Source organism: Hetaerina americana, unplaced genomic scaffold (assembly GCF_022747635.1).
Source record: "Hetaerina americana unplaced genomic scaffold, ioHetAmer1.1.p SCAF_2, whole genome shotgun sequence".
Classification (NCBI taxonomy): Eukaryota; Metazoa; Arthropoda; class Insecta; order Odonata; family Calopterygidae; genus Hetaerina; species Hetaerina americana.
This window is the reverse complement of record NW_027286763.1, coordinates 62979879-63004997: the sequence shown is the minus strand read 5'-3', so window position 1 is coordinate 63004997 and position 25119 is coordinate 62979879. Positions and strand designations below refer to the sequence as shown.

At 36.8% G+C, this 25119-nt stretch overlaps 1 protein-coding gene across 1 annotated transcript; it reads left to right on the top strand.

The window, feature by feature from the left end:
* Cul4 (cullin 4) lies at positions 1–25119 on the top strand. The gene is made up of 14 exons (XM_071584902.1): positions 1–600; positions 894–1067; positions 1159–1348; positions 1514–1702; positions 2834–2980; positions 4366–4552; positions 8313–8505; positions 8723–8859; positions 9713–9877; positions 13962–14189; positions 16294–16401; positions 17606–17776; positions 18564–18716; positions 24503–25119. Exons 1-14 carry the CDS (start codon positions 351–353, stop codon positions 24596–24598), a joined length of 2388 nt encoding a protein of 795 aa, XP_071441003.1. The 5' UTR covers positions 1–350; the 3' UTR covers positions 24599–25119.

Here is a 25119-nt window from a genome sequence, read left to right as displayed (position 1 = left end):
GTTATTGATATTCGTGGAGTTTACGTGTAGAGCCACTGTTCACCCTTAGTCTTCCAAATTCGGTGATATTTTGCAGGATGAGTTAGACTAAAGAATATTTTGGTTACTAATGGGCATAACCTTGTAAATTAACATTTCTCTTTGTACTGTTTGCGCCTCATCACAAGACTCGGCTACCAAATTTTCATACTAGCTAAATAGTTCAAGTCTCGTTAGATCACGCCATTCACGGGAAATTTAGCCCATATGCCGTGAAGTAGTGGAATTAAATGGTTCTTATTGTTAGTTGAAAAGTGTATTTATTTTTAAAGTATAATTATCGGTAGGCCGAGGCCTTGTCATGCACTCCTATGTCAGGCCCTATTAATTTCACAAGGCTCAAGGACTTATCCAAAGAGCGTTATAGGAAAAGGAACTCTTTTTGTGAAACGGACGAAAACATTCTAAACAAGAAATTGAAGAAGGAAGCAATGACTGACACAAGCCAGAAAAGACCCAATTTTTCAGCTCTATCCAACCCTAATGGTGTAAGCAAAAATTCTACAATAGTGAATGTGAAGCCAGGTTCTGCGAAGAAGTTAATTATTAAGAATTTTAAAGGTAAAGTGTTTTCCTCTGTGTCTATAAGCCTAATGTTTTGACGTCTCAACTATGTTTACGTTTCATGTTAGCGTTGCATACGTGCTGGATAGAAAGTAAGGATATTTTGCTATATGAATATGGAAGGTTTAGCCACTCTCACGCCGGCAGTGACAACGTGAGAGTATCATTGGCTTCTATTGAAGTCGTTGTAAAATACTACAAATTAAGTCTTTAACGGAGTTATTCATTTATAATGTGGACCCTAGGTACTATTATGTAATCTTCCATTGCTGTTATTTGTATCTCATCAGAAAAACCCAAACTGCCAGAAAATTATCAAGAACACACCTGGGATAAACTTAAAGAAGCGGTAATAGCTATTCAAACATCCAAATCTATAGGTTACAGCTTGGAAGAATTATATCAAGCGGTGGAAAATATGTGCAATCATAAAATGGCCTCGCAGCTTTACACCAAGCTCAATGGTAATGAGTTCGTTCAGCACTCGGAAGTTGGCATTCAAACGATTTGTTGGTTTATACATACTCATAATTCCTCGGCATTTTTATTTATCAGAGCTTACCGAAATGCATGTGAAGGCGAACATAGAACAGTTTTTAACTGAATCTATGGACAGGATAATATTCCTTAAGAAAATGAATGAGTGTTGGCTGGCACATTGCCGTCAGATGATAATGATTCGCAGTATTTTCCTCTATTTAGACAGGACTTATGTTCTCCAAAATCCAACAATTCATTCAATATGGTAAGTTTCAGATGATTTTTTATATTATTATTATTTTAGTCACATAGATAGTGGTCATTAACATGTATAAATGTTCTTGTGGTAAATGAAGTTATGAATTTGGGATTTTAAATTATTATTTATAAATTTATCAGTGTGATAATGCTTCTTTTATTTCGTGCACAGGGATATGGGTCTTGATCTTTTTGGCCATCACATAATATTAAATCAACTGGTACAGACAAGAACGGTGGAAGGGTTGCTTTTACTCATCGAAAGAGAGCGACGAGGGGATACTGTTGATCGTACATTGCTCAAGTCCCTATTACGAATGCTTTCTGATCTTCAAATCTACAGAGAGGCCTTTGAGACGAAGTAAGTCAGTTTCCATAATAATTATTAATAAGGTATATCTCGGCATTTGGAGCATTTTGTGGTTTAACTTTGCACACAACAATAATAACAGTCGTCAATAACGTTTTTCGACTAAGGTAAAGGATAGAAATAAGTTGGAAGAATTTGAACAACATCAAATGCTTGTCCCTCAATGATATATCTCTGCAAAATAAGGAAAATTGGCCACAAAAGTCTCAATGCCGATAAAATGACATTCAGTGAACTGGGAAACTTAAAAAGCATGCAGGGCTTATGAACATGAAGATAATTGAACAGGATGAACAAAATACTTCCATAGATATAACATGGACATCAACTGATAGAAAAGAAACTAAAATTCTAGTGTGCAGCAGAGGCAAGATGCACACAGATGTTTTGGAAGATTTCGTTTTGCTCAAGTTTTTGAGATAAATGAAAGGTTTAGAACATAAGAAATCATGCTCACCCCCTAGAGGTAAGATAACACGAGATGAAAGGAGTTTGAAAGAATCACTCAAAGAAGTCTGAGGAAGGTATTTACCACTAAGAGGTTGCTCTTCTGCACTCAAAGAATGAAGTAACAAATAAGAACACTAATATGTGAAATTACTCATGAGGAGTGTGATGTCCTATGTAATCGAGGCATGGGCTGTTGGGAAAGCTGGCATTAAGAAAGGGCACTTCAATGTCTGTTTGATACAGATGCTGGATAACAAATGAATGCACAAAGTGAGAAATGAGGAAGAAAGGAAGAAAAAATAACCATGTTGCACTATGAGGGAGATATGAATTAAGCAAACCATGAGACATGATGAATCTAAGATTTTAATATAAAAGAATTGACAATGATACAATTTAAATGTATGCTCCATGTGGAAAACTATTTAAAAAAGTTTTTAACTTGGGAAAAATTGCATTCACATGCTTTCCCTCATTCATGATTTTAGTACAATATGCATAGAGTTCAAGGTTTAGTTTCATAGGGCACAATCATGGTTTTTTTGTATGTGAATGAAATATTGAATCTGTAGTCATTATCTGACAAATTCTGTAGCTATTTGTCATTTTTTTGGCTCTTGCTGATGATATCCAATTGCAATATTTTTCTTAAGCTTGTTATGTCTCTCATAGGTTCCTTGCTGCAACAGAACGGTTGTATGCTGCTGAAGGACAAACCCTGATGCAGGAAACTGATGTTCCTGAATACTTGGCACATGTGGATGGACGTATTGCAGAAGAAAATGAGCGCCTGTTGCACTACCTTGATCCTACCACAAAGTATGTTTCATTTTCTTGTTAGTATTCTCTTATGTTTGAATTGTCGTAATTGACCTCAGTGAACACTTTTGATCAATAAAAATAAGTAATAATGGATAAACCTTTCTGAAATATATACTTAAACCAACACTTGATAATTTTGTACACAATGCTTTTTCGTATTTATATTTACATAGTAGAAAACAAGTACATTTGTCGGGTAGTTTGAAAACTCCTTGCTAAGTCAGAGATTTGGCACCACTGGTGCATATTGAAGTTATTTCAGTTATTAGCATCTCTTGAAGGAACACAGATCAGGTTTTGGCCAGATCAGTCTATTACTTTTTGTTGAACTTCTGTTTGAATCAAGCAAGTCCTTTCCAGAAAATGGATGGAAGAGAATTTAATTTGGATAAAATATTATTCTATGATATGTGCATTACATCATAATGCTGAAGAACAACTGGATAAACATTATGGTTAATCTGCGCCATAGTTTATAAGTGATTTCAAAATTTTTGGAGTGACCTAATGGTCGCAAATGTTGCTGGATTTTCTGTTGGCTCTGTTGAAGTCATTACTCCATTAACCGAAGATGAAATTCATCATATGGTGATGAGTGGTGGAAGAGTCTAGTGTTTGAGATTGCTAATGTTTTAGGCATCTCAAGTTAATGGGTAAACAATATTTTGCATAAACAATTGGACTTGAGAAAGCTATCTACAAAATTGGTGCTGTGATTTCTAACAGTTCAAAAAAAACAAAAATCATGTGGCATGATCCCAGAGTAGTTTGCAGCTGTTTTAATATAATCCATTGAACTTCGGCATTATTTCACAACTGTGGAGAAAATATGGATGTACCACTACTTACCTGAACCCAAGTAACATTCCAAGCAATTGGTTGCCAATGAGAAGTCTGCACCAAAAAAAGCGAGCATCGTTCCCTTAGCTGGGAGGGTTATAGCAAATTTTTTTTGGGATTTGCAAGTAATTATCTTCTTTGGGTATTTGGAAAAGGGTGAACTATTACAGGTGCATGCCATACATCATTGTTAGATCATCTGAAAACCAAACTGCAAGGAAAATTCACACTCAATATGGCAATGCCCCAGATCTTTCTGCTTCAGTTTTGGCTGCAAAATTGACATAGTTACTATTCCTACTCAATCCTTATACCCCATGAAAAATGAAGTAATTTTTTTAGTTTTGCATGGAATTTCTAAACCACCTTCCTATGGCCATGAAAAGTACATGGTATTTTAATTTCCTCATTTGAAAGGATTAAAATATAATATGGCATTTTGATATTTAGGTTATTTATTTCAGAATATTAGGTTTTTGTTTTAGAATATTGCATGCATATTGTTGTCGCTGCATCTGAAACTTTGTTTTCTTTGATTTCAGGTGGCCTTTAATCCACACAGTTGAGAAGCAGCTACTTAGTGAGCATCTTACAAGTATTTTGCAGAAAGGTCTGGATTCTTTGTTGGAAGGAAATCGTATCCAGGATCTCTCACTCATGTATTCCCTTTTCTCTCGTGTCGAGAAAGGCCTTTCTGGACTCTGCGTCAACTTTAATGCATACATTAAAGTAAGTCATTTAAAACATCTGTTGGCATGGCTATAGGTGGCAGACTTAGGTTCTGGAAAAAAGCAAAGTTGTATTTGCTCAAGTTATTCAGCTCCTGGAAAACCTGAGCAGAATTATATCATGATGTCCCACGACAAGCTATTTGGCATTCCAGGGACACATGAACCACCAGGAAATACTGAGAGAAAATAAAAAATAATTATTATAAATTACTTATTGAAATTCTCTGTGCAGACTATAAATGTGGGTTACATTGAGGCATGCTTTGATATCCAAGTACTTCAATTCACTTTCAAAATGAGTATTGTATTTATTTTGTATGCGTGGATTATAATGGTCTATTTTATGGTGTTTGAAAATAATTATGTCAGTATTTGGTGACCATTCAAGATAGATTGCTACCTTTATTTTATCATTTGAACACATTTTAGCCATGAAATACACTTTAAAATATTTTTAATGGCTTTACCTAGTTTTAACTTATGAGTTCATTGTAAAACTTGTTTAGCAGACCAGTAGTATTGTCCATGAAACTGTTATTGGATTAAATGTTAGATTTAAAAAGTGAGGGGAAATTATAGGTCATACAAATGTTTTTATACTCATTCTAAAGTTAACCATGTAACCATAGTTTTCAACCTGGAGGTTGGTGTGATAAGTGAGGGTAGAGCCCACCTAGTACTAAGCCCAACAGCCTGTGAAATTCACATATCAGATTAAGGGAGTCAGTTCCTTTCCCTATTTCACCTATGGTATCCCAGAAAGGCCTGGTACCTGAACTTACTCAGCATGGGTCTATGAAACAGTTGTCATAAGAGCCGGTGAGGGAGGTTTGTTTGGGAACTGGAAGATAGATTGATGGGAAAGAAGGGTGATTGTTGATTCAAAAATCAAAGTGTGTGGTGAAATTTCCAACGTAGGAGGGTCAGAGTTACATTTTAGACAGTGGATAATAATGCTGGAGATTTGAGAGGTAATAGAGTGTGCTGGGAGAGAGTGTTTGAGTTCTGAGAGGAGAGAAAGAGTGATAAAGATGTGACAAAGTTTTGCATCTGGTTCAATTACTAAGAGTTCATGTGGATTGGGCATGGAGAATACAGAGTTTGGATACTTGAAGGATTTAGAACTTAGTCAGGATGTCTGATAGGTTGACAGGATGTATAAAAAGTATGTAAGCTTATTTAGATTGTAAGCTCTGGTTTTTTGGTTGATCAGGATGGGGTAAAAGTCTTCAAGGATAAATGTAAGGGGCTGAATAACTGTGAAGTAGGTGGTGCAATTTGGTGAGAGCATGCAGGAAAGCTTTAGATGCATAGGCACTTCTGAGAATTTTTTTTCAGAAGGGTTTTTGGGTGTCAATGGTTCAGGATGGAATTATTTAAATGAAAAGGTTGTGCAACCAAATAATTAAGATTAAAAATGTTTGTTTTTTTCTGTTGTGATCCTCTATCATGCCTATAATCTTACCAATTATGTCCCATAACAGCTTCCAAATATAATTCCTTGTATCAATGAAAATTAAACACAAAGATGGCAAGCCGAGGTTTTTTTTGGATAGTTAAGAAGGGATGGCATTCACATTCCACGTTTGGTGCCAATATTGGGGTGCACATTTATGGGAAGCTAGAGGAAAGCAGAGGTAAATTAAGATAACTGATTTTCTCCAGAGAGTTAAAGAAAAGATGCAGAAATGATATATTTAAGCAAGCATTTGCTTAGTGAATTGTAGAATGCACATATGGAACTCTATTTTTTATAGTGATTTCAAATGTTTTAAATGAAAACTGTTATAAGGTCCATCCTAGGGGTTTTCTGATTACTCTTCAGGAATGAAGATTTAAAGTGAGGGAATCTCATTCTGAAGGAAACCCCCAATTCAAAATATACAATGGAGTCACTCCAACATCTCCTATATAACTTCACAACTTCTTTTGGCTTTCCTCCCTATCCCTTATTGCTTTCTCCCCATCATTCTGACCATTTAAGTTTCTGCGCTCCCCATTCTTTGAACATCACGAGTAAGGATTGCTGAAATCACATTTTTAGACTTCCCGTAGCAATTTCAGGTTGATTGTTTTAGTCATTGATAGTATTGCACATCTCATGTTGTATGCATCATTGTGATGGCATGCTTTGGCTTTGTGGAAAACTTTCCCCGTCTTTATCTTCAAAGATCTTGTTTTATTTCAAGTTTTCTGGCTATTTTTCTTCACGTAGTTCACTTTTTGCTTCTGCAAAGAACAAAATTTCCTCATTCAGTAACTCTGCCATCCTGCTTCACTTGCTATAGCTATCATAGCCTGCTATCACTGATTATCATTAAAAGTAGTTAATAGAAATGATAATTAAACAAGAGCATAGAATTGAATATACGAGACATAATTCTGATTAACTGGGTGGTTTCAAGATTCACTTTGTGGAAACAAGTCTTATTCTTGGATTTTCCACAAAGTTAATTCAATCTATGACCTAAGTTTTGACTTAAAATGCATTCATTAAGTGAAGTTTATGGAAGAGTTGGCTTATGTATTATTTAAAGGAGGGGAGGTTTGAAAATAAAACTTTTATGGGGATAGGACTACCACTTATATCACTAACTATTAGGTGTCACTTCCTCTATCCCCCTTTCTCAATCCCTTCTGTGAAATAATATAGAAATTGCATTCCTTTCTAATCTTCTCATGGCGATATATGGTTCTGTAAGTTGAAGCTTAAGTGATGGAATGAGGAAAATTTAGGTAGAAAATCCAGTGTTTAATTCTCATTGAAGTTTAATGTGTACCATTACTATATGCAGGGCTGTCATCTGTGCTTTGGGAATACTGGGGAAATATGGAGAAATTACGGATTTTTAATTAGGTATGGAATACCAGAAAAAGTTGAACGTTGGAGAAATAAAAAAAAGCATCCAGTTTCTTTGCCTTTACCCTTTTAACAGAAGCTGTTGCAAAATTTGTCTTGAAAAAAAGTACTGATTGACAGAGTAAGGCTGAGTTTGTTAGTTTAAGCCAGATTTACTAGTTTGTCTTGTTTAATTTAGATGATATAAAAAAAATCACTAGTGGTTATCCCTCTGTAATCAGAAGTTGACCGATGAAGGAGCTCCATAATTTCATGGTGAATGACCAAGTTGTTATTGAAGTTTTCTGTTCCTTTCCTTCCTTTGCCAAAAGCATTGGTCAGTATTTTCATATGAAATCATCTATTGAATTTGGATAGATAAAGTAATTTCCTATATTTTAAGAATGTGAAAACATGCAGAGTAAATTATTATACGAGGGATGTGCTGTCTACCATAAGTTTGGGGTTGTAATGCTTAACTGTAGCATGAGTTGTATGGTTTTCTAAGAAACTATGAGAATAAACTAATGAACAGTGTAAAATTACCATATTTGTTAAAATTCGGAATTGCTATAAATATAAGAGTTCACTCTTAAAACCAAAAGTAAATTTATTATTTTGTACCTGTTGTTCTCATTGAATATTTTTGTATACATTCATTACAACAAAATTGGTCGGATATATCTTTTAATTTTCTCACAGTTTGCCATCAAAAAAATTTTTTCTAGAAAAATCTGAAATTTCAAGGATGTTTTAAATTAATTTTCTTGTGTTACCACTATGATGGCTACTGGCGAATACAATCTCAAATATTTTGAGTGCTATTTTTATGCTTACATTTTCACAATGTATTATTTTTCTATTTTTAAGTTAATGAATTTAAATAGTTTCTCAAATGTTACATTTCTTTTTTTTTCAGAAAAAAGGGCGAACAATTGTGATAGATCCAGAAAAAGATAAAACTATGGTCCAAGAACTCTTGGATTTTAAAGATAAAATGGATAATGTTGTGACTACTTGTTTTCATAAAAATGAAAAGTTCACCAACAGTCTGAAAGAAGCTTTTGAACACTTCATCAATCAACGAGCAAATAAACCTGCTGAGTTAATAGGTAATGTCCCTAGGGTCACTGTTTCCTTGAAAACTCGAATTGCATGGGAATTAAACAACACAGTTTCACTGACAAATTCTAATTTATGTGAACAAAATTTGTGTATTTTTAATTATCATAATATTCATGTTCTCATATTGTATGTTATTAATGTCATAAATGCATGATAAGTAAAATAATTAAAGGTTGATTTTCTTCTTTGCATTCAATATTTTAGCTAAATTTGTTGATTCCAAGCTGAGAGCTGGAAACAAAGAAGCAACCGAGGAGGAACTGGAAAAACTTTTGGATAAGATAATGGTTCTTTTCCGCTTTATTCATGGAAAGGATGTGTTTGAAGCATTCTACAAGAAGGTATTGGTTGCTAAAATAGAAAAAACCTCTTATTTATGTTGTTCGAATTCAATGACTGTAAAAAAAATTTTCTCTTGTAGAAATTACTGTGTTCAAAATATTCATTTTCATGTGCATATCTTATTAGTTCAGTTAATTGTTGTATAGGTTTAGGCCTGTTTAAAAATTTCTAAGATTTGTTTTTTGAATTCCTTTGTACATAATATAATATTAATATTGCCTGGCAAATAGGTGTAATATTTTTAACATAAGTAGTGTATTATAAGTGAGAAACCATAAGTAAGATACTTTACTCGTGCACCATCAGGAAAAGTCTTCATGCTTGCGTTTAATAATTCTTGGGTCACCACAGTTACAGTGGACATTGAAACAGTAAGGTGGTACGTAAGATATTTTAATGGAATCAGCTGATAATTTTCAAGGTTAGAACAGACAACTGCTTTTCATTATTAAGTGGTACAAGATGTGAAATGAGACTCAAGTTTTGCTCTTTGACTGTATAGGGCAAAGTTTCTCTGCAATAATAAATTGTTTCCATTGTCATTGTAACGGAATACTATATTTTTGCTCAAAATCATTAAGCTGAGTAGGTGATGTCACATATGTATATGTACTTATATACATTTTCTTTTCATCTACATGGTCTCACATATGTATATCCATTTTTTATGCATTCTGAATCCCTCCTATGTTTTTTTAATCTTTCATTTGCAGTGATAATGTGTTTTAATATAAAGCTCTGCATATATTATCAAGCTATTGGAAGGCATGATGTGCAATCAAAATGTTATTTTTCTCATTTGCTTTTGATATTTTATTGGTGTTTAAATTATATGTATTATTCCTTTCTCAGGATTTAGCCAAACGCCTACTTGTTGGAAAATCAGCCAGTGTGGATGCTGAAAAAAGTATGCTGTCAAAGTTGAAACAGGAATGTGGGGGTGGTTTTACATCTAAGCTGGAAGGAATGTTTAAAGACATGGAACTTAGTAAAGATATTAACATTGCCTTCCGTCAGGTGAGGAAAACTTGAATGAATACCTCTAATGATATTCCGAGTATTATAGTCATTGGTGGTTTTATTTTACTTCAGAGATGTAAGGATGTCAACCAGGAAGCTATTAATAATTATTTATTGTGCATTGTTATGGCTTTGCATGATTTTCATTTCATTAATTGTTTTGCTATAAAAATGTACAAGTACAGGATTGTAAGATTTTAGCATTGAAAAATTTTATTGTGTTGAATCAGAAAAGTTAGAATTTTTGCTGCATATTTTTGCTCTAACATTTTTAAGGGATTTTCATATTATTATTATTATTATTAGGTAATCTACAGGTTAAGGTAGGTTTTTGGATGGACATAATTACTAATTTAATAATTTGTGACCCCTAGCAAAACACAACATCCTACTTTTCATCAGGTCCCTCTTCAGCTCTGAATACTTTCTTCCTCCCTTCATCCCGTCCAACATCCCTATCCTGTTCCTTCCCTTTCCTCGTTTGCATAACATTCTCCCCTCTATTACAGTCTTCAACATCCCGCTGCCGGTCAAAACCCCCTTCAGCCACCTTTCCTGCCTCAATAGGATTGCTCCCAACAAACCCCTCTCTTCGCCCACCATACCAAGTACTTCCTCGTTTGTTTTCTTCTCTGTCCATTTCACCTTCTCCATTCTTCTCCACACCCACATTTCAAAATACTCCAATCTAAGTCTATCCTCCTGCTTCAGTGAGCACGTTTTCCGCGCCGTACATAGCAATGCTCTAAATCAAAGTTTTAACAAGTCTTTTCTTAACATCCTTACTCAACGTCCCCGTCATCAACTCCCTCCTCCTTGTGAAAGCCTCTTAACTTAGGGCAATTCTTCTCCTTACGTCCCTCCCACATTGACCGTGTTGGTCCAAAACACTACCGAGATACGTAAACTGTTCTACCTGCTCTAGTTTTTGCCCTCCTATTTTAATGTTAAGCTTAGCCTTTTTCTTTCTAGAAAATCGCATAACCTTTGTTTTATTTATATTGATTCTCATCCCATACCTATCGCACTGAATTTCCAATTCACTCAGCAATGCTTGCAGCCCCTTGGCTGCCTGACAAACTAAAGCTTGGTCATCAGCAAACCTAACTGATTTTACAAATTCCCCGCCCACTTTCATTCCTACCTCCATTTCTTCCCATGCCTCTTTAATCATTTCCTCTGCATACGTATGTATATACTATATGTTGAACAGCAATGGTGATAATGGGCAACCCTGCCTTACACCTCTTCCTAACACTGCCCAACCGGACTCCCCGTTCCCCACTCGCACCTGAGCAGTCTGAGACATGTACAGGTTGTGGATTAGCCTCCTTTCCCTCCAATCTATTCCTATTTTCTGCAATATACTCATTAGTTTTTCCCAATTCACTCTATCAAATGCTTTTTCGAAATCTACGAAACAGGCAAATACCTCCTGGTTGTGTTCTATATTCCTCTCGATTAATAATCTCATTACTGCAATGGCATCACTCGTACCTCTCCCCTTCCTAAACCCAAACTGATCATCCCCTAAGTAATCATTTGCCCTACTCTCTATCCTTTTGTTAATGATCCTGAGAACAACTTTAGCTGCGTGGGATATCAAACTAATTGTCCTATAGTCCTCACATGACGTGGCCTTTACCTTTTTCGGAATAGGAACTAAAACTGATCTCGCAAAGTCTTCCGGCCAGATTACTTCCTCATAAATACTATGGATCAGCCCATATAGCCTCTTCCTCCCACATTTTCCTAAGCATTTTAAAAGTTCCACGGGAATGTTATCCACACCCACAGACTTATTTAATTTCATCTCCCCTAATGCCTTTTCTATCTCATTGTCTAGTATGCCTGGACCTAAGCTATCTTCCTCTACGTTATGTTCCTTTTCAATGTCTAACTTTGTTGGTCTAAGCTCTTTACTATACAGTTCTTCTGTATATTCCTTCCATCTCTCTTGGATCTTTCCTGCGTCAACTATTACCTTACCCGCCTTATCTCTAACTGCAATCGTCTATCTCCCTTTCTTACTTCCCGATAAAGATTTAACTTTGCTGTACAGCGCACCGATTTCACCCTTCCTATGTAGACTTTCCATATCCTTGCTCTGCATCTTCCACCATGCTTCTTTTGCTTTATTTGTTGACCGCCTCAATTTATTGTTTAATTCTTTGTACTTCATTTTGCCTCATTCTGTATTTAAATTCTTCCATTTTCGCCGCTCATCCATCTTTGTAATCATCTCATCCGTGATCCATGGTTTCCTAGTCCTTTTAGCTTTAACGGTTCCAATAGTGTCTTTTGCGGTTTTCGAGTCCGCATCCGCTCCCGGGAAGCTGTGCGAATTTATCACACTGTTCCTAAACCTGTGTCTAACAAGGATATAATCTAGCTGATACCTTTCGGAGTCACCTGGCATTTTCCATGTATACCTGCGTCTTTTATGGTGTCTAAACCAAGTGTTGGTGATGACTAACGCCTGTCTCCTGCAGAAATCAACTGCTTTCTCCCCGCGGTCATTCCTCATGCCTAAACCGTAGTCCCTGACCTCGTCACCATCTCTTCCTTCGCCTACCGTCGCATTCCAATCCCCCATCACTATCAAATGTTTCCCTGTAGGAACACACGTGATTATGTCCTCTAACTGGTCGTATATCCTATCGACCTCTTCTTCTTTATGGTTGCTCGGTGGTTGAAATAACTAAGTTCGTCGGTTCTGCTTTTATCTCTACTAGTAGTATTCTATCCGTTACCTGCTCTATGTTGACTACGCTTCTTCCTACCTCTTCATTTAATACTATGGCAACCCCTCGTTGGCTCTTGTCCCCACCGCTGTATATTATTCTATACTTATCACTCCAGTAATCCCCGCTATCTTTCCATCTCACCTCGCATAGACCTAAAATATCTATATTTCCCCTTTCCATCTCTCGCTTGATATTTTCCAGTTTTCCTGTCCTCATCATTGTCCTAACATTCCACGTTCCTATTCTAACTAATTTGGTCTCCTTCCCCTGCGTCTTCTGTCCTGCTGCTGCTGGTTTTCCCTTGCAAGGGTTTCGTGGGATGACAACCGCGGAAGCCTTGCCTCCCCCACTGCCGGGCACGACACATGGCCGATTGGGCCGAGCCCCGTGGTTGCCAGGACTCAAATTCTTTGTATTGTCCATCATTTAAATCTTGGGAATGATAATTGCGGTGGTTTCCCGTTGCCTTCCTCAATAGTGTTTTTAACGTGACACCATCACTTATTGGCCGCCCCACTGGGGTCAGATGCCATTGCAGCCGCCTCACTGAGGAACAGACACTGCGTGGACTACCTTTCGTCAGGCTCCTAACCTTCGACCTATCTGGCATGGGTGACCCTACCAGGAGCAATTACTATTACTCCCGCCAGCACAGCTCTAGGGGTCATCGGAACGCACAAGCTCTTCCACCACGTCAAGGTTGTAGTCCGGGGGGGGGGGATTTTCATAGTGAATATAAAAATAACCTTTTAAAATAAAAAGAACACATATGCACATCCCTATATGTTTATTCTCATTGGCTCATACTTCTTACTTCCCTTTTTACTACATTCCACTGTTATATAAAGTGAAGCAAAGTCACTGAGAAAGCTTTTTATTTGTTGCCATAAATTTACCATACTTCAAGCAATTTCTCTGCCTACATTTAGTCTATAAAATTCTTTCATTAACTCTTACAATTCTGTTGTGGATTTTCCAAGATTTACATGGCATATCAATCTCAAAGCACTCAACTTGAGCATTTAACATGCTTATGATGAAGCACAGCTACACGGCCTGCATTAATTCATAGACAAACTGTGCAACATGCAGTGTTGAAATAATTATGATGAATGAAGAAGGGAATAAATGCGAGCACCATACCCTAACCATTGATCTCTAAGCTGCATGGATTATGTAAAAACAATCCATATGGTTACTATTTGTACGGATATTTTGTGTTATTTTTATTTTTCCTTTTTGTATAATGGGAAATCGGGAATATTCCATTTATTATTTTTGAATGAATATCATTATTAATAAGGAGTGCAAATGTATTTTTCTTCTTTTCTCAGTATATGGCAAATCTTCGTAACCCACCTGCTCAAGGCACAGATCTGACAGTAAATATTCTCACAATGGGTTACTGGCCCACTTATCCTGTTGTTGAAGTCACGCCACCTGCAGAAATGGTTCATCATCAGGATGTATTTAATAAATTTTATTTGGGAAAACATGGTGGACGGAAACTTCAGTGGCAGCCAACCTTGGGTCATTGTGTACTTCGAGCTGTCTTCCCAATGGTATGTGTTCTCATATTGACAGTTTGATGCATTGAAAACACAATTTTTGATGGGTGTGAAAATTGTTATTTTATGCTAGAACTCCTTGCAATTTTAAATAATTGTGCACCAACATTTTTCATGGAGTCATATTTCTACTCCAGTAAAAGTCCATGCTTCATGGCATGTTGATTCACCTCTTCAACTCATGGTATGTTTTCAAGGCAGTGATCATCCATCTTGGCATTAAGTGTAGATACCATTGACAGATACTGTTTGCTGATATCACTGAATATTAGATGGAAGAGAAATAAGGATTTGCTGCATTGCTCAAGAACAAATAGTCAAAATCCGATTACTCAAAGTGATGATTGGTTTGTTGTAATTTGTGTTATAAAGCTAATATATGTTCCAATAAAAAAGGTAAATGTAAGGTTAGACAGCATTAGTACGAGGGTCATCCGGAAAGTAGTACCCGTTCATGTAATAAAGACACAAAAGTAAATATTAACAAACATAAAAAATTTTATTTGAAAGAGGATACTTTAAACTACTTCTCAACATAATCTCCAAGCAAATTAAGGCATTTGTCATAACGTGTGACAAGTTTCTGTATTCCTGCTGCATAGTCCTTCGCCGCCAGCTCATTGAGATACGCGAGGGACCCATCTTGCACAAATTTTTGCATAATGCAGATGGTGTTTAACAATTTCATGAAGAATTGTTCGAGAAACATTGGGAAAATGCTCACAGATGTCATCAATTGTGACGCGCCGATCGTTCCTCACGAATTCGTCAACTGAGCTCACCAGTTGGTCTGTAATGACAGACGGTCTCCCCGAACGCTCATCGTCGTGTGTGTTCCCCCTCCCCATGTTGAAGTTGCGACACCACCGCCGAACAGACGACTCGTCCATTACATTGTCTCCATACACCTCCTTTAATTGGCGATGAATATCACATGGGCGAACGTTTCTTGCATTGAGGAATTTAATCACTGCCCTCACTTCACAACTGGCGGCGTTCTCAATTTTTTTAAACATTGTAAACAATCACAGAAACAACACAGGCAATGCTAGAGTCACGCAACTTGGCTCAGAGAAGGCAGACAAGCCACTGAAGCTATCTGACCTCGTCCAGCGGCTACTCGCGTCGTCAGCACTTCATGCGGCACGAACGGGTACTACTTTCCGGATGACCCTCGTAGTAATATTATTATATCTTTACCAGAGTTTGGAAATTACCCAATTTATGCTAAATATTCAATGAAAAAAAAAACAAAAGTATTAAGTATTTCAAATTTTATTGCAAAATTAAGTTCTCCTCAATTCAATCATTGTTCTGTTTAAGCTATGACAGGGATGATTGGAAATGGACTCTTTTAATGTACATGTATTAATATTTTAACTGTAATAAAATGAATGATGTAAGTGATAGTTGAGGCCAATGCTTTGTAGAAATCCATTTGTGAAGCACGAAGAAAGAATCATCGTCTTTCTTTGTGCTTTTTTTAAATTACTGATGGTGTACTTCACTGTAGACATAACTATTTGAACCACTCAGTGGGCAATTAGTTTTCTTTGGAGTAAAAATATTATTATACATTTATTACTTTTGTGATGGTGATAACTGTGGAAAATATACACAATTCCCCCTTGTGTATAGCCTTGCATCTCAAAGAGCCTTTGTGTTCAAATGTGAGGGATGTTACATGGTTTTTACTCTGGTACTCCGATCCCTAATTGAGTTTGATATGCATAGCACTGAAAGTGCAGTAATCTTTCTATTAAATGGAACAAGAAAACATATCCTTTGGCACCATTCATTCAGAGTGATATTACTACTAATGCCATGTTTATCTTACTATTGCATTTGAGACCAAACACTTCTACTAAATCCATGTCACCCATCTATTCCTAATAGTGCAAATAACTAAGGCCGTTAATCATCTCTCATTGTAACTTGCTTTTGTGGTTATAATGTACTAAATTTTTCTCTTAATGGGATCATGTTGTGTGTTATTTGTGCTAGAAAGACGTTCCCATTTTGGCATATCTATCTCCCTTTTTTAGGACATTTATCCAAAAAATGTAGCAAATACTCACTTCTGTGACTTTATTTATAGGGGAAAAAGGAGTTGCAGGTATCACTGTTCCAAGCTCTCGTTCTCTTACTTTTTAATGATGCTGATGAACTATCCTTAGAGGAAATTGGGACTGCAACAGGAATTGAGGTACTTAGCGCATTATGTTAAATGTAATAATAATTTCAATTTTGACTGGTACAAAGTGGCATGCATCTATGCTTACTTGAAATTACTGTATTATTATTGAGCCATTCCTCAACAATCTGTGTCAGATCACAAATGTATTCTACTGGTAGACTACTAGCTCTAACTTGTATATTATACTACATACCTTGTTCAGTGGTTTGCTTTGTTGAATACCAGGGTGTGGCTTTCCATTTTGTACTATATGTCATCTTTAACCATTTACCCTCTCTGATCGGTCAGAATGGAGCTATGGAGATAGGATAGGGAAAAAGTTCTAATAATTTTTAAAGACTAATGTGATGATTTTAGTGCAAAATGCATTATGATCTGGAAAAGTCATAGTATTAATGGAACTTCTGGAGTAATTTTAAAGAAGGAAGTTGTTCAAATAAGGCTTTAAAGGGATTTATTGAAATGAAATAGATATCTAATGATAAAATCATAAAATTGAGGTAAATAAATAACTTTTGTCCAGAAAAAAAAACTTTTTACCTTTAGATAAAATTGCATACGAATCAAGTTCGTACATAGTGACATCTAGCTTAAATGTATATGCAGGGTGCAACACTTAAATCCGGACAAATTTCAATTTGAACTTTGCCCCATATCGTAGTTCCACTGGAGTTCACGACTGGCGGTCTTGAAAGCTATAGGCATCTAGTAAGCAGTCATAACCTCCAAATGGGCGAGATGTTACGTACGAGTGCAGAGTACAATCGAAGAACCACTATTGTCGAAAGTGATCACGCTGGGCGTTATATTTAGAAATAGTTTGATTCTTCTGGTACCTCAGATCAACTATTTACAATATTATGGCTGAGTATAATGCTTTGGAGAAGTCTGGGGAAGGTTTCGCTAACCCGGCGAGGAAATCTCATTCAAGGAAATTTGTGCTTGTCCGGATTTAAGCGCCACATGCTGTATAATCATATCATATCACCTCTCAAATTTCAAATCATTATCTACAGTATTTGTTTCAATAGATATATTTAATCTTTTGATGAAGATAAGTTCTAATTGGTGATGTAATAACCTCCAAAGAGATGTATTTTAAAGGCAGCTAATAAAAATATCTATAAATTGTGACATTTTTTATATTCACTTTTAAACTCCCCAATATTTGTAGGACATTATCTTTTAATGCAGAAATGTTTAAATATTTCAGGATGGAGAGCTGAGACGCACGCTACAGTCCTTAGCCTGTGGAAAGGCACGTGTTTTGCAAAAGATGCCCCGAGGAAGGGATGTTGAAGATAATGATAGGTTCCTTTTTAATAGAGAGTTTACAAATAAACTTTTCAGGATAAAAATAAATCAAATCCAAATGAAGGAAACTGTGAGTATTATATAAATTCCTTAATGTTTTAGTTTTCTAATAAAAACTACTCAATTGAAACATCTTCACGGCACTGGTTAAGCTCAAGTGTGAGCAACCATGCCACCCATCTTGCACACAGCTGTTTCATGTCCAAATTTCAGTAAATACACGATGTACGGTACTTTTTCAAAGGCCTACTATGTCTGCTAGCTCGCGCACTTTCAGTCGACGATCACCCATTATCACTTTGTGGATTTTCTTCACTGTTTCTGGAGTGGTCACCTCATTTGATCGACCAATGCAATACTGCCATCTCTAGGTCAGGCCAGGTCCTTAAGGGGCCACCTTAGTAGTATATCTGTGTAGAAATAGTGTAAATAGTAATATTCAATGAGGCCATTGACTCCAATAATAATAATCATGTGAGACCCTTTTCTTTAGCATAGTAATATTTCCAGTTAAATATTTTGAATGTTTTCTAAAATTTGCATTTACATTGAACATTTTATCAATAGTTGCATTTAATAAATTCAGATTATTAATAATTCATGGTATGATAACAAATGCCCTAGTAACCATTTACTAATTCTCCATATCATTGATCATTATCCTGATAAACTCGTTTGTAAAACTCTCAGGTTTATCAATGGCTAAATCCATTAGAATTATAGAATACACATATCCAAGGTTAGCCTAGAACAATGCCATTTGGGTTGTTGGGTGATTGTTTTGCCTAATCAAATATCCTCCTGGTAAAATATATTAAAGAAAGCATAAAAATAACATGGAACTATATTATTTTCAGACGGAAGAGCAGAAAGCTACTGAAGAAAGAGTCTTTCAAGATCGTCAATACCAGATTGATGCAGCTATAGTGCGCATAATGAAGATGAGGAAAGCATTAGGTCATAACTTACTTATTAGTGAACTCTATAATCAGCTTAAGTTTCCGGTCAAGGTATGTTTTAAGTGTTTATTTCTTTCTTATATTTCCTATAGTTCTGGGGTAATTTCAAAATTTGCACATATTACTGCAGTGTTAGTTTTTGAGCTCTTAGCAACTTTGGAAAAGCACGTTAATAATTATAAATACTTTCATTATACTTATTTCCTGTTAATTGTGTAGGCATACATGAAATGTTTAAATCTGAGAAGTTTATATGCATGCTTATTCTCCTTCAATGTTTGTATGATTATATTTTCTGCCCATTGAAAAAAAATGTAATTTCATGCACCCGCCTAATGGATCAGGTACCTCCCAATCATTTATATTCTTCTCACTGGCATTATATCGTAAAACTTTTGCCAGTGTAACCGTTACAAAGTATAAAAATCATTTGCCTTGATCTTTTGTTTAGGATGTTCTTTTTACTTTGTTTTTGTTAGTTGGTGTCGTAAACAATGATTTTAGGGTTATAAATAATTCTGTAAATTATTATTAACATTTTCACTATTACCTGTAAGTCAAAATCTTCAAAGAGCTATCAGTCCAAGGCAGGGAACTGAGAAGTCATGCCGGGAAAGTTGTCCCTAGGTACAAGGCTCAATCAAAAGTGGGGGACTTTCATAAAGCCATATCATGAGAGAGATATAAAGGGATCTGTGGTTAGTGTTTTGTGAACATTAAAAAAAAAATAAAAAAATACTGGAAAAGTGATACAGTATTGGGCTAATAAATAATTCAACTAGTAGGAGATTGTTTCTGAAGGTGTGAGAAAGGTTTTCATGCCAACTTAAACCTTCTTTTTGAGGTGATGTTAGTATTTCTTTTAATTTTTTATATTGATGGATGCATGAATCCTATTCTTGCAAGGCAGTGATTCTTCTCATTGTTTAAGGCAATTTTTAGTTGTCATAACTGAAACAAACTTTTACTTTTTATGTTATTGTTATGAAATGCTAGAAACAGATTCATTTAAGGAGGTTGAAATTTTACAGTGCTTTTTAATGTTTTCATTTTAATACATTATGATTACTCTTTCTCCTCATTGCCATAAGACAATGTTGTTTTCTTTGTTTGCACATAAAGTTGTGTTGCTACTTCATTATGATAGATTTCCTGCCCGAAATTCTTTTTTGCTGATTGTCAATGGTCAGTAAATGCCTCTCAAACCAAGTGAAATTTTGCAAAGGAAACACTTGGTTTTTCCACATAAAATATTTATTCACGACCTAGGTTTCGACGCTCAGCGTCATCTTCAGGTGAAATACAGGCCAAAATCTTTCTTTATATAACAGAAGGAATTGGGAGGTGGGGGGGGGTGTGTATGGATGTAAGAAAGGAAGAGGAGATGGTGGGGGAGGGAAAGGAGCGGGATTGGGGTATTACTGAGAAGGAGGAGTCAAGGTTAGTCTCCGGGGGGGGAGGGGGGGGGGAGGTTAAGGAAGCATGGTAGGGAAAGGGTTGCCTGGCGGGGGTCCGCCTTGGGGTTAGTGGAGATAGGACAAAGAGTTTGGGAGTTTAAGGTTGAGGAGGGGTGACCGGGAGTTACATAGCACGTCCTTCACTATATTACAGGAAGAATTTGCTCTTTCCAATATCTCCATATTTTCCAAAATGTCCAACCGGGGGCCTTTTCTTTCGAAATGGAGAAACTCCACGCTGAAATCACTCTTATGGTTCTGGTCAATCAAATGCTTGGCAAATTGAGATTTTCCATTACCGTTCTTCAGGCAGGCCTGGTGCTCCTTCACACGTTCACGGAACTTCCTTCCCGTCTGGCCTACGTAGACGGCGGAGCATTCACAGGTTAGCTTGTACACTCCGCTCCTTTCCGATATTGGGATTTCGTCTTTGTTATTTGCGAGGATGTTTCGCAAGTTGCGTCTATTGTAAAAGGCTGGCTTTATCCGTTTTTTTGGTAACACTTTAGCGACCGAGAGAGACAACTGTCCTAGGAAGGGAAGCCTGCGCCACTTGGCTTCTGAAAAAACATTATGATTGAAACCATATATTAACAGCGTGCTTAGTTTTTTTCTTTTACACTGGTATAAACGGTCAATTAATTGGCCGTGTATATATAATATACCAGTGTAAAAGAAAAAAACTAAGCACGCTGTTAATATATGGTTTCAATCATAATGTTTTTTCAGAAGCCAAGTGGCGCAGGCTTCCCTTCCTAGGACAGTTGTCTCTCTCGGTCGCTAAAGTGTTACCAAAAAAACGGATAAAGCCAGCCTTTTACAATAGACGCAACTTGCGAAACATCCTCGCAAATAACAAAGACGAAATCCCAATATCGGAAAGGAGCGGAGTGTACAAGCTAACCTGTGAATGCTCCGCCGTCTACGTAGGCCAGACGGGAAGGAAGTTCCGTGAACGTGTGAAGGAGCACCAGGCCTGCCTGAAGAACGGTAATGGAAAATCTCAATTTGCCAAGCATTTGATTGACCAGAACCATAAGAGTGATTTCAGCGTGGAGTTTCTCCATTTCGAAAGAAAAGGCCCCCGGTTGGACATTTTGGAAAATATGGAGATATTGGAAAGAGCAAATTCTTCCTGTAATATAGTGAACGACGTGCTATGTAACTCCCGGTCACCCCTCCTCAACCTTAAACTCCCAAACTCTTTGTCCTATCTCCACTAACCCCAAGGCGGACCCCCGCCAGGCAACCCTTTCCCTACCATGCTTCCTTAACCTCCCCCCCCCCCTCCCCCCCCGGAGACTAACCTTGACTCCTCCTTCTCAGTAATACCCCAATCCCACTCCTTTCCCTCCCCCACCATCTCCTCTTCCTTTCTTACATCCATACACACCCCCCCCCCTCCCCATTCCTTCTGTTATATAATATAGTGAACGACGTGCTATGTAACTCCTGGTCACCCCTCCTCAACCTTAAACTCCCAAACTCTTTGTCCTATCTCCACTAACCCCAAGGCGGACCCCCGCCAGGCAACCCTTTCCCTACCATGCTTCCTTAACCTCCCCCCCCCCCTCCCCCCCCCCCCGGAGACTAACCTTGACTCCTCCTTCTCAGTAATACCCCAATCCCGCTCCTTTCCCTCCCCCACCATCTCCTCTTCCTTTCTTACATCCATACACACCCCCCCCCCACCTCCCAATTCCTTCTGTTATATAAAGAAAGATTTTGGCCTGTATTTCACCTGAAGATGACGCTGAGCGTCGAAACCTAGGTCGTGAATAAATATTTTATGTGGAAAAACCAAGTGTTTCCTTTGCAATATGTATCGTTTCCACAAAGTGACGCCTGAAGCTATCTCCTTTATCAAGTGAAATTTATTTTCTACTCTATTTTACTTGGCTAAATTATTCATTTTGTAAATTTCTTATATTTCAGCATAATTTTAAATTAACTTTGAATGAAAATAATTTATCGGTCCTGAATTTTTTCTCCATGCTCTATTTTGTCATTCATAGTATATTGTTTTCATTCAAATGCTTGACTTTTGGAATTCTTTGGGAAAAGATGTTTTGAGGTCCCCTAAGTATTTTGTAACCAATTTGATTGATTGATTTGAGATTTATTTTTTTATTATATCTGGTAGACTTCTCTTGTACTTCTATTTTATTTTTCTAATTAAAAAAAATGAAAGAATTGAGTTGTTGCAGTATCATACAGGATGGAGGACTGATTTTTCTTATTCTGTTAATCTTTTATTGATGGCTCGTCACCTTTAATAAAAACTGAAAAAAATGACGAGGCATTTTACCATGCCTGGCTTGCATAAATATGTACTCAGTTTTTTGTTATTGTCATGGTGGATTTAAAATTAATCTAACAAGCAAGTTAAAAAATGCCATTCAAATGTGCTCTTTGTTTTTTTCCCCTTTTGAATGACGTCACAATAGAAATCTCAATATCAATGCCAGTTCATTCTCCTTAATAGGAGAACTTTACCAAATTTATTTGACCATGGAAAAAAGGATTTCTAAAAAACTATAAATGTATTTATTTTAAAATGATCTGTAAAATGATATGTCAACCTGAGATAGACAGTTGGATAGTCTGAGTCAGTTTGATATGCATGGCTTGTATAAATACTGTTTTTTAATATTGTCATGTTTGTTTTGAATGCATGGTTCTATGAAATAAGTCATTGCACGACTCAGTGCTCCTGTTCTGGCTATATTTTGGGAGTAGTTTGCTTATGGCTCAAAATAAGATCCGATGCAGTTTTTAACCATTTGCAAGTGTAAAAAATGTCAGTATTTAATTAAGGCTGTTGATTTATGTGGAATAAATCATACAGTGGAGTATTTGAGGGAACTACGAGGCATTTTCACAAAGTAAGGGTCGTTTGGTCGCAGGAAAAAAATATACTCATATGATACACATTTTATTGGCACTATTAGTTAGCCACAAACCCACTGCATCTCTCTACGTAATCACCGTTCACTTCTAAACATTTTTCGTGCCGCTGCACCAGCTTCTTTAAGCCCTCTGCATAGAAGCTCGCCGCCTGAGAGTTGAACCAAGTGACAATGCCGTTCTTGAGTTCTTCTTCGGTTTCGAAACGTTGTCCACCGATCCACTGTTTCAGGTGCAAGAAGAGGAATTAGTCGCTAGGTGCAAGGTCAGTACTGTACGGTGGGTGGTCAAAGAGTTCCCAACGAAAATCTTAAATTTTCTCATTGGTTTTAGCAGCAGTGTTTCGGTACCCAGCTTGCACACAATTTGTGGTATCCGAGGTTTTCCATTACAATATTGTAAACAGTAGTGCGCCCAAGTTGAGGAAATTGTTCAGCCAGGCCATTAATCGTCAATCGACGATCACATCGCAGTTTTTGTTCCACTTGCAAAACATTTTCATTGATCAGAATACTGGGCCTGCCACTTCACTCTTCGTCATGGACATTTGTTCATCCATTTTTAAAATAGCGGCACCATTGTCTAATCTTTCTTTCACTCATAACTGTAAGTCCATAAACTAGGCATAATTCCCGATGAATTTCAGCAGCCGACAATCCTTTTGCATACAAGAATCGTATGACAGAACGTACTTCATAGCTGGCGGGATGAACGATTGTCGCAGACATTGTTGTTTGCATGCACGGACATGCAAACGACTTCTGAAACAAAACAACTGCTGCTATAGCTTCTCAATGAATCAGTAGATGGCACTGCAGGGGTAAAACTGTGTTCTGAAGTGCCATTATTTAAATATAAGCAAACGGCCCTTACTCTATGAATATGCCTCGTATGTTCACCTTTTTGTTTTTCATGTAGTGAAATATCTCAATATTGAGCAATTTCAAGGAATTTATATCTGAGCTATGTTGAAAATAACTTTTTATGTGAAGTTACTTCTCTCATAATGCCACAAATCCAGAGGATGTAATACCCCTAGTCATTATATTAGAGATTCTCTTGCATGTAAAGAGGAGATATGACAACAAATTCTGTTGCTAGCTTTTAAGTTGGAAAGTGTTTTTAGTTTTCATAGCTCTCAATTTCAAAGCAGATCGTATGAAGTTCAAAACACATTATTAAACCAAAAGAATTCAAGGATTGCTTCCACCCTTCCATCATCTCCTCTCCTTTATATTTTTGTGTGCATTTTATTTAAAATATTTTAATTGTATTAATTTAGTGCCAACTTTTAGTCTCTCTGAGCAGGTTGAATTTTCTACATGATGCCATGCAATCCTCCAGAATTCATAAATCTCTGTATGAATATCTTGTTTGCGTTGTACATTTTACGACTGTGCCTTTGACCGTAGCATATACATGATGCATAGTTTCTGAGATTTTCTTAATATTATTTTTGGTTTTTAATTCTAGCCCGCAGACCTCAAGAAAAGAATTGAATCCCTTATAGACAGAGATTATATGGAGCGAGATAAGGACAACCCCAATCAGTACAACTATGTGGCATAAGTTGTGGAAATCTTGAATAGACTCAACTGTATTGATCTTTTGCCCATTCTGCCATGGTGGGATACAACCAGCCTTGAGAGAGGCAAGGTTTCATGTCTCCTTTAGGTGTTGTTGCATTGCTATCTTGGTGACATTACCCAAGAGGACTCACAGAAGGCGTGGTTGGTTTATTGAAGTCTCACGTGCCGGGAGGGACATCCTCAAGGGTCGGGGGAAGTAGGGTGTGTATGGCCTATAACGGTCTTCCTTGGGAAAAGACAAAAATTTTACCCTCCTCAAGTGGCAGCTGTCTCTCCATTCTGCCTCTTACTCCATGTGAAATGTTGATTACCTCGTCCAGTGAGAAAGCAAGGAGACAGGGTTTCGCTTATAGTAAGTTCAGGAATGCTAATCCAGATGTGAGAAAACCTATTGTGTTGTACAATGTAAAAAATATCTCATAGCCTTAAATTTAATTATATCCACACCAGGCAATTGGTGTTTGGTGGAATCCTGTATTGTTAATAAATTCTGGAATTTCA

Coding starts and splice junctions, on each gene's coding strand:
- Cul4 (XM_071584902.1), top strand. CDS start 351: ATGTCAGGCCCTATTAATTTCACAAGGCTCAAGGACTTATCCAAAGAG. Junction 1,349..1,513: donor CCAACAATTCATTCAATATG/GTAAGTTTCAGA, acceptor TTTCGTGCACAG/GGATATGGGTCTTGATCTTT. Junction 4,553..8,312: donor ACTTTAATGCATACATTAAA/GTAAGTCATTTA, acceptor TTTTTTTTTCAG/AAAAAAGGGCGAACAATTGT.